Source organism: Mycteria americana, chromosome 21 (assembly GCF_035582795.1).
Source record: "Mycteria americana isolate JAX WOST 10 ecotype Jacksonville Zoo and Gardens chromosome 21, USCA_MyAme_1.0, whole genome shotgun sequence".
Classification (NCBI taxonomy): domain Eukaryota; kingdom Metazoa; phylum Chordata; class Aves; order Ciconiiformes; family Ciconiidae; genus Mycteria; species Mycteria americana.
This window is the reverse complement of record NC_134385.1, coordinates 2,963,097-2,974,867: the sequence shown is the minus strand read 5'-3', so window position 1 is coordinate 2,974,867 and position 11,771 is coordinate 2,963,097. Positions and strand designations below refer to the sequence as shown.

At 58.3% G+C, this 11,771-nt stretch overlaps 1 protein-coding gene across 4 annotated transcripts; it reads left to right on the top strand.

Moving 5' to 3' along the window:
- Window positions 1-287: 287 nt before the first annotated feature.
- Window positions 288-10,672, top strand: TXLNA (taxilin alpha). 4 transcript variants are annotated; one of them, XM_075522197.1, is made up of 12 exons: window positions 288-551; window positions 2,050-2,297; window positions 3,293-3,631; window positions 4,142-4,233; window positions 5,265-5,435; window positions 5,804-5,998; window positions 6,185-6,304; window positions 6,608-6,682; window positions 7,203-7,295; window positions 7,701-7,796; window positions 8,232-8,601; window positions 10,020-10,672. In XM_075522197.1, the coding sequence occupies exons 2-11, from the start codon at window positions 2,084-2,086 to the stop codon at window positions 8,577-8,579; spliced, it is 1,743 nt and encodes a 580-aa protein (XP_075378312.1). In that variant the 5' UTR covers window positions 288-551; window positions 2,050-2,083; the 3' UTR covers window positions 8,580-8,601; window positions 10,020-10,672. The 4 variants fall into 4 exon arrangements, with proteins under 4 accessions (XP_075378312.1, XP_075378311.1, XP_075378314.1 ...); XM_075522196.1 differs by having other exon boundaries at window positions 8,926-10,672; XM_075522199.1 differs by having other exon boundaries at window positions 2,050-2,201; window positions 8,232-10,672.
- The last annotated feature ends 1,099 nt before the right edge of the window (window positions 10,673-11,771 follow it).

The window sequence follows — 11,771 nt, the reverse complement described above, 5'->3', positions numbered from 1 at the left end:
CCCCGGTGCTTCGGGCGAGGCTTTCCGCAGCGGGAACACGGAGCTCCCGGGACCGGGGCTGTGCGGGGCCGCTAAGGGCTGGGCCCGCCGCGCAGGGCAGGCCGGGAGCTGGCGTTGGCGCGGGGCACGCTGGGAGCTGTAGTCCCTAGGGCGGCGGCGCGCATGGCATGCCGGGAGCTGTAGTCCGCGGGGCCTCCCGCCGCGGCTGCCGCTTCTCCTCGGTCTTTCCCGGCAGGCCCCGCGGCGCCTCGTCGCTGATTGGGCGGCCGCGCGGTCCGGCGCATGCGCAGTGCGTGCCCGCTGGGAGGCCCGGGCCGGAGCCGCTTCCCTCAGCGCAGAGGCCGGCGGGAGGCGGGGGAGCCGGCCGGGGCGTCCGCGGGCAGCCGCACCGGTACCGGCACCGGTACGAGCCGCACGGGGAGGGGGCCGCTCCGTCCTCCCTCCCCTCCCCCTTTCCTCCGATGTACCGGGGTGCCGCCGGGTCCTGCGCGCTGATTGGCTGAGGAGAGAGGGGAGACCTACGTCAGACCGCTGGTGCTGACGCCACGGGGGTGCGTGCATGACGTCACTGCGGTGCTGGGGGGGGGGGGCGGGGGCGGTGCATGTCTGCTTTTAACGTCGTGGGAGGATCGTAGGGGGGTGAAGGCAGAGGCAGTACCGGGGGCAGGGTGGGAGCGCTGGACCGGGGTCACGGGGGTACCGGGAAGAGGGGTAGTGACCGGGGGGGCACGGGGATACGGACTGGGAGGTGGGTGTTAATTAGGGATGGGCAGAAAGATTAATGAGAGGGGCAGGGCAGGAGCGGGGGCATTGGCTGGGGGGCAGGGAGGGGGGGTCTGGGCAGGCCAGGGGTGCCGGTGTCAAGGGCAGGGGCTGCTGAGGAAGCCACGTCAGGGGCGATGGGCTGGGGCAGAGGGGAGCAGGAGGCTGCGAGGGGAGCCAGGGTGGGGGTGAGGGCCGAGACAGGGTCAGAGCGGTCGCCTCTAGCCCGGGGTGAGACGCGGAGGGTGCGTGGGGTGCTGCGGAGCCGGTTATCGCCCGCCGGAGCCTTGGGAAGCGCACGGGAGTTACGCTATTCACAGCAGCAGAGGAAAAAGAGCGCCCGAGGCTCTGGAGCATGTGTGTGGCGTGAAACGGTGCTGCCAGGCCCGCCGTGGGAGGGGGCACGGCCTCCAGCCTGCACGTGGGTGGATGACACATGTGCTTGGCTGCTGCCACTGCTAATTTTCTCTTGTGTTTTTCCTTCGTAAGCCCTGTCCTGGGCTGTTCTCTGAGGAAAGGCCGAGGTCTCTGTGTAACTGCTGCAAAACGGCAAGAAAAGCTGTTCTCTGCTTCTCGTGGAACAGTCCCTTGCCTCTAGACTAGGAGCATCGGCTGCCTCTGCTCCCTAATTAGCGTCATAACTAGAGCAGAGGCTGCGGGTGGGAAGGCTGAGAACATACATACCCTGCGGAGGGAGAGAGGATGAGGAGAGAGGAGCCAGGATTTGGGCTCGGTCTGTTAGCGTTGGCTCGTGGCAATACTGGTTAATCTTTTCAGCGCTGAGCACCAGCTCTGGCGGGGAGCTGCGGGCTTTCCTCAGCCGGGTATGCGGTTTTAGTAGGTGTTGCCCTTTCTGCTGTTGAGGCTCTGGTCTCCGGGTCCCCCGCCGCAGGGAGGGGGTTTCTCTGTCAGCGTGCGCAGATCTCTCCGAGTTTTGAAATCCAAGAGTAAAACATAGAGGGGGTGAGGGGGAAGGACAGCCAGGGCTGAGAAGGCTGTGCCCAGCAGATTAGGAAAACTGCGTGCTGCCTGTGAGTCGGGAGATGCTGCCTTGCTCTAGGGGGGGCTGCTCCAGCTCTCCTCAGCTGGAAGAGGAGTTATCCTGATACGGAGACTTTTGCGGTGAGGTGCAAATTGGAAACGAAATTATGCTTTCCTCAGCGCGGAGCTGCAGGTGGCAGCCTCTGCTGAGGGCAAGTCCCTTCCCAGTGCAGGTTGATGACTGCTAAAATCCCCCAGACTGTTACTTCTTAAAATTAAGTAGAGTTGCCGTTTCTCTTTCTCTAGGGTTTGTTGAGACTGAGCGGGAAGAAGAGTCACAATGAAGAACCAAGGCGGGGAGACCAAAGCAGCCCCGCGGCCTGCAAGCTCTTCCAAAATGAGCAACAATCTGGTGCTGGAGGAAGGCAACTCACCGGAGGCCGCAGCACCCCTGGAAGGTGGGGAGTCCCCGGGGCCTGGGGTGCACCGCTCCCTGCCCGCAGCTGATGGCGATGCTGACAGCCCGAGCGGCGAGGCACGGGAAACACGTGAGGGTGGGTTTCGGGCCTGGAAAGAGTCAGGCTGGTGCTTTCTTTGTATGAGGGTGGGCCGTTGTATCCAGCTCTTTTGACTTATAAAAGAGCAGCTGTGATTTCCAGGGCAGAAAATCCTGGTTTCTTCCTATTTGTGTGTGTGTACAGTTCTGAAGTAGTTACCGCTCCCTGACCAAAGCGTGGAGTTGATTCTCACCTGGAAACGATGGGTAGTTTGTTGTTGCTTAGACCTTAAGGGTTCAGGCATTCAGAAAATGTCAGACAGCTCTTTCCTTGGGGCAGCGTTGTGTTGAGTGACTTGCCCTGTTACTGGCAGTTCATAAAAAGAACTCTCTGGAAGATGAAAACCAGGTCTAATCGAGTAGGTGCTTGGTTAAAATTAACCCTGCCTTGTATTCTGATGCCTAGTAAATGTGAGATGTAGCAAACGCACAGCGAGTAGAGTTAGTTTTATAACCAGCTGCTGTAAGTCTCTCATTTGGAGGAACTTTGGAAGCAAAGAAGTGTACTGAAGGATGTGCTGCCTGCTCTTCTCCTAAGTGCCTGCTGTTGGGGACAAGATACATTTGATCTGAGACAGTACAGCTGCTCTTATATGTGAGGAGAGAGGCTAACTCAGGTTTAAAAATCTATTGTAATGTAAAAAAGCCTGGCTCTGGGGATGTTAGCAGGCAGTTCCTGTGAGGAAAAGCTCACACACAACCTGCTTTCGTTAAAGGATGGTGGGGAGGGGGGGGGAATTTTTGCTCTTGACAGATGTCAGGGGCTTGGTCATGCTCTAGTGATCAAAAGAGAGGCTGTTAGGAATGCACCTCCATTGTCAGGGCAGCTGGCTGGAGACGCAGCCAGAACAAAGCAGCTTATGTTGCTGGAAGTTTAGCCAGCCCTGGTGCAGTGGAGTGCTTGGGAAACCTTCCCTTTGCCGTGTGTTTATAGAGACCAGAAAATAGACGGTGTGGGGGAGTATCATGCTTTTGTGTTCCCGTCTCCCACAGCTCCTCTTGCACAGGAGGACACCAAGTCCTCCCGGCCTGCCGTGCGTGACGTCTCTGAAGAACTAAGCAGACAGCTTGAGGACATCTTGAACACATACTGTGTGGATGCCAGCCAGGAGGGTCCAGGCGAGGACAGTGGGCAGAGTGAACCCGCGGAGCCGGAAGAAGCCGAGAAGTGTCGTAGCGAGTCCCCGAGGAACGGTGACCAGGAGCCGGGCGGCCCCGAGATGAACGGGGAGAAGGAAAGCACGAAGGGGACTGAAGAGTTTCGACCCGGCGAGGAGTGTGGGGAGCGGGATCAGAAGAAGGCTCAGGAAAAGAAGAAAGCCAAGGGCCTAGGTAAGAGGTTCCCTGCTCTGGTTGTGCTGCCAGCCTGAGAACTTCGGTGCAGACATTGATTTTCTACTGCGCTAATTGCCCTCAGTGAAATAAGTGCCTTGGGTGCCTGATGTGCAGCAGTATTTGGAAACGATACGGTGTCTTGTTTTGTGGTATGTGAGGAAATGTACCGAGTGCTGCAAAGGCACCGGCTGCTCCTGGGTGCTGCTGCAGCCTCAGTTCTGTGGATTTCTCTTCTGCTGGACGCAACTCTCTCTAGCCAGCCCAGTGGTGGTTTCCCGCTCTGAAAACCAGGTCTCTGCCCAGCTGCTTCAGTTGTTCACCCACTGTATGCAGTGAAATCTGTGGGGCAGGGCCCTGAGAAGGCACTGGAGATGGTAGCTCTGGCCCAGGGCAGGCACGGCTGTGAGACCTGATTTGTCTTTCCTGTCCTTGCCCTTATGAGCCAGAACTCTGTGTAAGGGATTTTACTTTATTCTATTTTATTTTTAATTCTATGTCTCATTCCAGGCAAAGAAATCACTTTGCTGATGCAAACGCTGAACACCCTGAGCACGCCAGAGGAGAAACTAGCAGCACTGTGCAAGAAATACGCTGAGCTGGTGAGTGCTTATTTCTTCGTTCCAGGCTCTAGGGCTGGGGGAGGACACTGCAGCAGTGAGCACGGGAGCTGCTGGACGAGGCGGAAGATGGCGGAAGATGGCTGTAGATTTATTTTTTTTCTTGATGTTGAGAGGGACAGTCCAGAAACACACGTGTAGCTTTGCAGTGTGCGTTCTGGGATTTCTGCAGTGCTGGATGTCCAAATATCAGAGGACAGACATTGTTTGGTCCAGCCAGGCGTTGTTGTTTGCAGAGGCGTAAGCATGGACAGGAGTATTTTTGGCAAATCTGCTTCTAAGAGGACTTCAGATCTGTTTTTTCTCTGCTCCTCTAATGTGGAAGCTGCATCTCTTGCCCATCCTGTCCCAGGAGTGTACTGTGGCCAGGTCTGTTCTGCTGAGCCTGCGTGTCCTGATCTCTCTGCAGGCAGGGCTGAGCTGTGCGTTGGCAGGCCCAGCTGTGCCAGAGGACCGCATGGATATGTCTCCTGTCTGCACCGCTCAGTCGCTGCATTTCTGTTGATAATTTCCTAGCAAGAAATGTGTGTTTGGCGGAGTCACCATGCTTCTGCATGTGCACATTCAGCCATGCAACACACGCAAAGTCTGATGCCACATTTAACCAGAGCTAGGAGTTCTAGGCACGGATCTAGTTCTGTGTGTGGATCCAATGCAGAGGAGAGGTGTGGGACTGTCTGTGCGTGTCCGAACTGGCCGTGTTCAGGTTTTCCCTGTGCCCAGAGCTCTGCTGCATTTAAGCCACGTGTGCGTGGAGGTGCTGGATGAACGTGCAGGTCTTTTGGATTCTAGCAGGACACCAATTCAGGAAGGAGAAAGGCCCTGTCCAGGGGATCTTGGGCTCTGTGTCAGTCCTGCTCTGCTCAAAAGTGGCATCTTTTGTGTTATAAAACTCTTGTCCTCCTCTCAGAGCACAGAGAGCACTGTTTTGATCCCCGAGTCCCCTCAAAGGGGCACAGCATATTGCCCTGGTTTGTTTTCCTGCATCTGTGCCCTTTGCTCCCCTGTCCTAGCTGGAAGAGCACCGTAACTCCCAGAAACAGATGAAGATCTTGCAGAAGAAGCAGACGCAGCTGGTGCAAGAGAAGGACCACCTGCAGAGCGAGCACAGCAAGGCCATCCTGGCCCGCAGCAAGCTGGAGAGCCTGTGCCGCGAGCTCCAGAGACACAACCGCACCCTCAAGGCAAGTGTTTCCTGGGCACTATTTCAGGAGCTGCTTCACACCAAGCGCTTGGATCACTTGCTGCAGGGCTGCGAGCCATTTTGGCAAACTTACCTTTACCGGTGATTGCCCAGTCTCCTGTCTAGGGCAGTGCTTTAATTTTACTGTTAAGCCATTGTTATCCACCGTGCCTGTGTGTTATTTCAGGGTTTGTTCACTGGAGAAAGGGAGGGGAAAGGCCCAAAGCAGGCTGAGGAAGGGGGCTGTCAGGCAGTGGCCCAAAGTCCCTTCCTGATTGATATAAGCAATCGTGGGAGGCTGGGTGGGTTTGCTCACCTGCCCAGCACAGCGGATAACATGTCCCTGCTGTCTCTGCCTTTCTCGCGCAGGAGGAGGGCGTCCAGCGCGCACGGGAGGAAGAGGAGAAGCGGAAGGAGGTGACATCCCACTTCCAGGTGACGCTGAACGACATCCAGCTCCAGATGGAGCAGCACAACGAGAGGAACTCCAAGCTGCGCCAGGAGAACATGGAGCTGGCAGAGCGGCTCAAGAAGCTCATCGAGCAGTACGAGCTGCGGGAAGAGGTGGGTCAGGGTGGGAGACCTGGTGTAGGGCTGCTCTGGTACATCCATTCTGCCCAGTGAAGCGTGTTTCTGCTGCTGGAGGGGAGAAGAGGGGCCTCTGGGCTCTGGGATCTTCCCTTGGGGTCGCTGCCTGGGCAGCAAGGACTGGGCTGAGCATGTCAGTGACTGGCGGTGTTCCCTTGGCAGCACATTGATAAGGTGTTCAAACACAAGGACCTGCAGCAGCAGCTGGTGGACGCCAAGCTCCAGCAGGCACAGGAAATGCTGAAGGAAGCTGAGGAGAGACACCAGCGGGAGAAGGACTTTGTAAGTCTTAGAGCAGTTCTCTAATGGTTGTGAGCACTTCGCTTTTTGCCTTGTCCCTCTGTGGAAGCTTGTTACTGTCAGATCCCTGAGTGCTGAGCCCAAATCAGATCAGGCCATCCCAGGCCTCCTGTGTCCCCAGCGGTGACCGCTCCCGAGCGGCTTCAGGAACAAGGCTGGAGCCCTGCTCTGCTCTTTGTGTTTCTCCCAGCCCGCTCCTGTCTCCAGGCAAAGCGCCAGCCCTGCAGGGGCATGTTGAGAGCCTTCCCTGGCGGCAGCCAGGTAACTGCTTTTGCTCTTCCCTAGCTGCTGAAGGAAGCTGTGGAATCGCAGAGGATGTGTGAGCTGATGAAGCAGCAGGAGACCCACCTCAAGCAGCAGGTGAGTTACCTGGTCTTTGTGCTCAGCCTGGTTATTTGTTTGGTTTTTTTCCTTCCTCTCTAAGCAGGGAACAACCCAAAGTTCCTTAATCTGGAAAACACACAGGGGTAGGATTGCTCCTGGGTTTGGTATTGGTGAGCCTGTGTCAGCGTGGTGTGAGCTGAGACTTCCTTCAGCAGTTCTGCCTTCGGGGAGAAAGGGGCCTTGGTTCTTACCAGCGCATTTCCCAGTGCTGGGAGTGATTGTACCTTGCTGAGACAGACCCAGCAAGTGCCTCCCGCCAAGGCCAGGAGATGTTTACAGAACACATCTGAGGATGTTTCCCTAGGAAAGAATTTTTCCACATTCCCCAGTACCTAATGTTGGCAGAGCAGCTCCGTGCTGCCGGTTTGTTTGTTGTAAAGTCCAGTCACAAGATAACCAGCTCAGCTCTTGGCTGACATCTCCCCTCTCCTGGGGAAGGCTGTCAGGAGGTGCTGTGCTGAGCAGTGAGGAGCTGTAACCCTGTCTCTCCCTGCAGCTGGCTCTCTACACAGAGAAGTTTGAAGAATTCCAGAACACCCTCTCCAAAAGCAGTGAAGTGTTCACGACGTTTAAACAGGAGATGGAGAAGGTGGGTAACACTTTTGCTGCCCAGCAGAGCTCGTGTGGGCTGGAGGCGCTCTGTCTGTCTCTCCTCGATGTTTCTGCGAGCTGGAAGAGCCGCAGCTCTGTAGTTTTGTTTAGTTTTGCCGATATTAAAATCAGCCACGAGCTGGCTGCTCGTAGAAGATGGATTCTGTCCTTGCTGTGCCCCACCTGTGTCAGAACAAGCAGCGCTACCCCTGTCTCCTGGTTTGTGGTTACCTGGTCAGTGTTTCCCTCTGGTGAAGCTGACTGCAGCGACACAAGGAGACAGCAGAACCTCACTGCCTGCGCTGGGATAGTGGGTGCCTGTATGAGGACATGTGAGATGTAACTGACTGCAGCGCTCTGCCTGTGGCTTATTTGTTCCCTTTTTGTCACCGCGATTCTGTAGATGACGAAGAAAATCAAGAAGCTGGAGAAAGAGACCACTATGTACCGCTCTCGCTGGGAGAGCAGCAACAAGGCTCTCTTGGAAATGGCTGAAGAGGTGAGGAGGCTCTGGCTGTCCCTCTGTGCTGAGGCAGGCAGCTGGAGCAGCGTGGTGATGTGTTGTGTGGTGTTGGGCCGGAGCTGAGGGATAGCAGGACAGCTCCTGTCTTACTGCAGGCGGGCTGGGTGGGAGGTTGCGTTTTTCCCTTCAGCTTGATTTCCTTCCCTGTACACGGTGGTAGGAGCCCTCTGTCACGTGGCAGACGCGATGGTTAATTAGTGCAGAGGTGTGCAGAAGTCTCAGCGGCACTTGGCCTTTGTGGGGGCAGAGGAAGAAAGCAGCGGTGACGGTAGCATCAGGTTCTTTGAATGCCAAATGTTTGCTTGGTCACAAGTATTTTCCCTTTGAACTTCCACCTGAGGTTTCATCTCACTCCCTTCCTGCCTCTCTGTCCCCAGCGTGGTAGAGTCTGAACTGCCTCTCTATTTGCAGAAAACCCTTCGGGACAAAGAGTTAGAGGGGCTTCAGGTGAAAATCCAGCGCTTGGAGAAATTGTGCCGAGCCCTGCAAACGGAGCGCAACGACCTCAATAAGAAGGTGCAGGACCTGTGTGCCCACGCGCCCCGGGCAGACACCGACCTGTTGGAGCCTTTGAAGGACCCATCTCGGGACGGCTGCGAAGCGGCGGGAGGTGCTCCAGCAGAGCAGCGCCTGGCTGAGGATTGCCTTCACTCGGGAAAGCCGACGCACAGCACGGATCCCGCGGAGAGCCTGGGAGAACTGAGCATAGGAGCCTTGGGGCAGAGTGGGACTGAGGAAGGCGCTCCGGGCGCTGACTGAGCCCGTCGTGCGGCAGGCAGAGGTAGGGCGAGGGAGGGTAACGTGAATGTTTCCACGGACTCGATCTGATGCCCCTCTCCTGGTCCTTGGAGAGGTGCGAGAGGACAGCCCTCCTGGGGATTTGAGATTTCGTAGCTTAGGTTTTTGGAGGGTTTTTAAAATTTTATATATATATATATATATATGATATATATATGATATATAAAATATGTGCAGGGCAACGTACACTTTATATATGGATATACATGAAAACTAGAATGACCCACCTCCCTGCGTGTGCGTGAATAACTAATATATGGAGACTCAACTGATCGTCCCTTTCACTAAAAGACCGCGTCATTGGCAGGCTGCGACTCCCCGAAAATCTAGCGCAGCTCCGGAAAGCGGCTGCGTGGATCTGCCCCGGCACGCGGCGCTGGGACAGCTGGACGCATCGCCGCCTCCACCTTCACGGCGACTCTCGCATGGAGTGAAGGCAAACGAGCCGAGCAGGGGGGAACCGAAGCGTTTCCCAGTGCTGGATTCTCCCTCCCTCCTCGGCGTCAGGCAGGAGGGAGCTCCCGGACTTGCTCTTGTTTCCTCGTGCCCCGGCTGGCAGCACCAGCTCTCTCGTGCGTGAGCTGAGCAAACGAGGGGGAAAGAAGCCATTTCCCCTCCTCTGTGTGAGTTTTGTGTATTGCACGGGGACAAAAAGAAGCAGAGAAACAGGGGGTGCCCGGTTCACCCAGGCCTCCCGCGGGGCCTTTGCTCTTCCCAGAACCTGCCAATGTCTCAATAGCCTTATGATTCACAGTTGCCTCTTTGCTATACGCACATGTGCGCAAGTGTATTAAACAGTTAATCCAAAGGTCTAATTCCCAAGTGTTTTGCACAAGTGCGTGTGATCAGTTGTGCAAGGGGACGGGGAGGTTCCACCCAAGCTCCTCTGTCCCCGCGTCAGGACCTCCCCGGCCCATCCCTCGGTGCCGAGCGGGCGGTCTCGGAGGCATCCACAGAACAGGGGCTCCAGGAGGATAAAACCTGCGTCTGCTCCATGACCTGCTGCTTAAGCTGAATCGCCGGGACCAGCACAAGGACCGTGCTGTGGGCTGGTCCCTTCCGCAGCATCAGACCCCCGTGGGCCCTCCAGTCCGGCCGTGCTGGTGCTATCACAGCTCCTCCTTTCTCCCTTCCCTCTCTGCTTTCTCAGAAGAGCATCTCCCAAGTGCCGCTGTGTCTGGGAGGGTCCCTGCGGCCTCTGCCCACAGGGTGAAGCCCTCGCCCGAAGGACCCTGTTGTGCTGGGAGGGTGTTTATGGACAGACGTGGGGCCTGCTGGCGCAGGGCTTGGGGGATTTCTCCTTAGTTTCTCAAGACTCTTTTCGCTGTTCTCTTGGGAGACCTCTACTTGCTTGGAAACCTCCTTGCTGCAGCTTCTCCTTACGACAGACTTTATTTTCAGCATTGCCTTCCTTTTGCTTGAAGCTGAAGCGAGCTGGCCGGAGCCGTTCCTCGCAGTGGATGCGTTCAGCGGAACAGCTTTGGTTTCTCTTCTGGCAACACAGCTGCTCTTGCGTCTTCTCTCCGCAATTGTACGGTGCCCTCGCGAAGGACCTGCCTTGCTGCCGGGGGAGCAGCCCACGGGAGGTGCCTCCGCCGCCTCCTTTCCTCCACAGGGACTCCAGCGAGTTCAGGTCTAACGAACGTGGCTGGCTGCCGCAGAGACGGGGTCTATCGAGCCTCCGCAGAGCCACAGTCTTGAACATCCACTGGGACGCGTTCCCCGGAGCCAAGCGTGGCTTTGCCTTCCGGCCCCTCGCTGTCAGTGTTGCTTCCTCCAGCGTAGGGACGTGTTTGCCTCCGGAAGGAGCCGGCAGGAGCCCCCGAGCAAGTGAATGTAGCTCTGGCCTGGGGGGAGCACCCCGTTCCCAGCAGCCGGGTTGAGCGAGGGCTGCAGCCGGGCTCTGGACTTCTCTTCCCGCTTTCAGTAAAAGAAAAACCTCTTAGAAAGTCACCCCCCCCCCTTGTTTTTTTCTTTTCCCTGTTACGGTACGGATAACCTCTGCGGGGGCTATTGTACGTATCTTCCTATCCAATAGAAATGCACCCACCCTCGCCGCTGCTGCCTCTGTTCTTTCTCGTTCGTTAGGCCACGTTTGGGAGTGAAGATTTGGGGCATGGGGTTGTGGGGCGGGAGCAGGGAGGCCACACCAGGCTCTGCTGGGCACGGCTTCCCCCGCTCCCCAGGGCCTCAGCTGGGAGGGACCTTCTGCTGCGGAGGTGATGGGACGTCGGTCGGGGTGGGTCTGTCCCCGGGGCCCCCCGAGATGTCACACGTGTCTCTCCCCTCAAGCCGGGGCAGCCACCGAGCGCCGTGTGCTGCGCCAGGCCCCCCCTGCCCTGTGGGTGCTGGCACTGGGGGTATCGACCCCCTGACCGGCCTGGCCCTGGCGTCTGCATCGGCTCCAAAATGCCCGAGATTGGCTTAAAGTCCTGCGAGGATTTAAATAAGAAGCTGCGTTCAGTTCTGCCCCTGCTGAGGGGCCGGGACCTGTCCCTAACCTCGCCCCTGCGTGAGGGCGGGAGGCTCGTTCCCGCAGAGGTGGATCCCACGGGGCCGGGGGGTAAACCCCGGCGGCCTGGGGGGGCTGAAGGGGGTGACCCCGGGTCTGCCGGGCCGCTCCTGGGGAAGGCACACGGGAACGGACCCCGTGGCCCACGCCAGGCCCTCGCTGCGCCACCTGTGCCGGGCCGCAGCCGTGCGGGGCCGCGGGCCGGATCCTGCCCGCTCCCCCTCGCCCGCGTGAAGCCGATGCCAGCGCTGAGGCTGGGGCCAGGCCCGGCCACGCTGCACGCGGCTGGGGCAGCCGGTGTCCGGCAGTGCCACCGCCCCGGGGACGCGCCGGAGGAAGTTCCCTTTCCCTTTAAATGCAAATCCCGGCCCCGGGGCTGCGGGGGCAGGTGTCCGGCGGGCTCGGGGACGCGGCCGGGTCGGCACCGCAGGCCTGGACCGGGGCCTGGCGCAGGTCAGTTCCCCCCCGCGCGACCGCGGCGCTCGGGGAGGGTGGCCGGAGGCCGCGGACAAAGCGGCTCCCGCGGCAGCCCCCATCCCGCCGCCACGAAGGGCCCCGGGGCACGGGGAGGGGCTCGGCTGGTGCCTCGGGGGCGACGGTCCCCGTCCGTCCCCCCCCCCCCCCCCGGTCTCTGCCCCGCT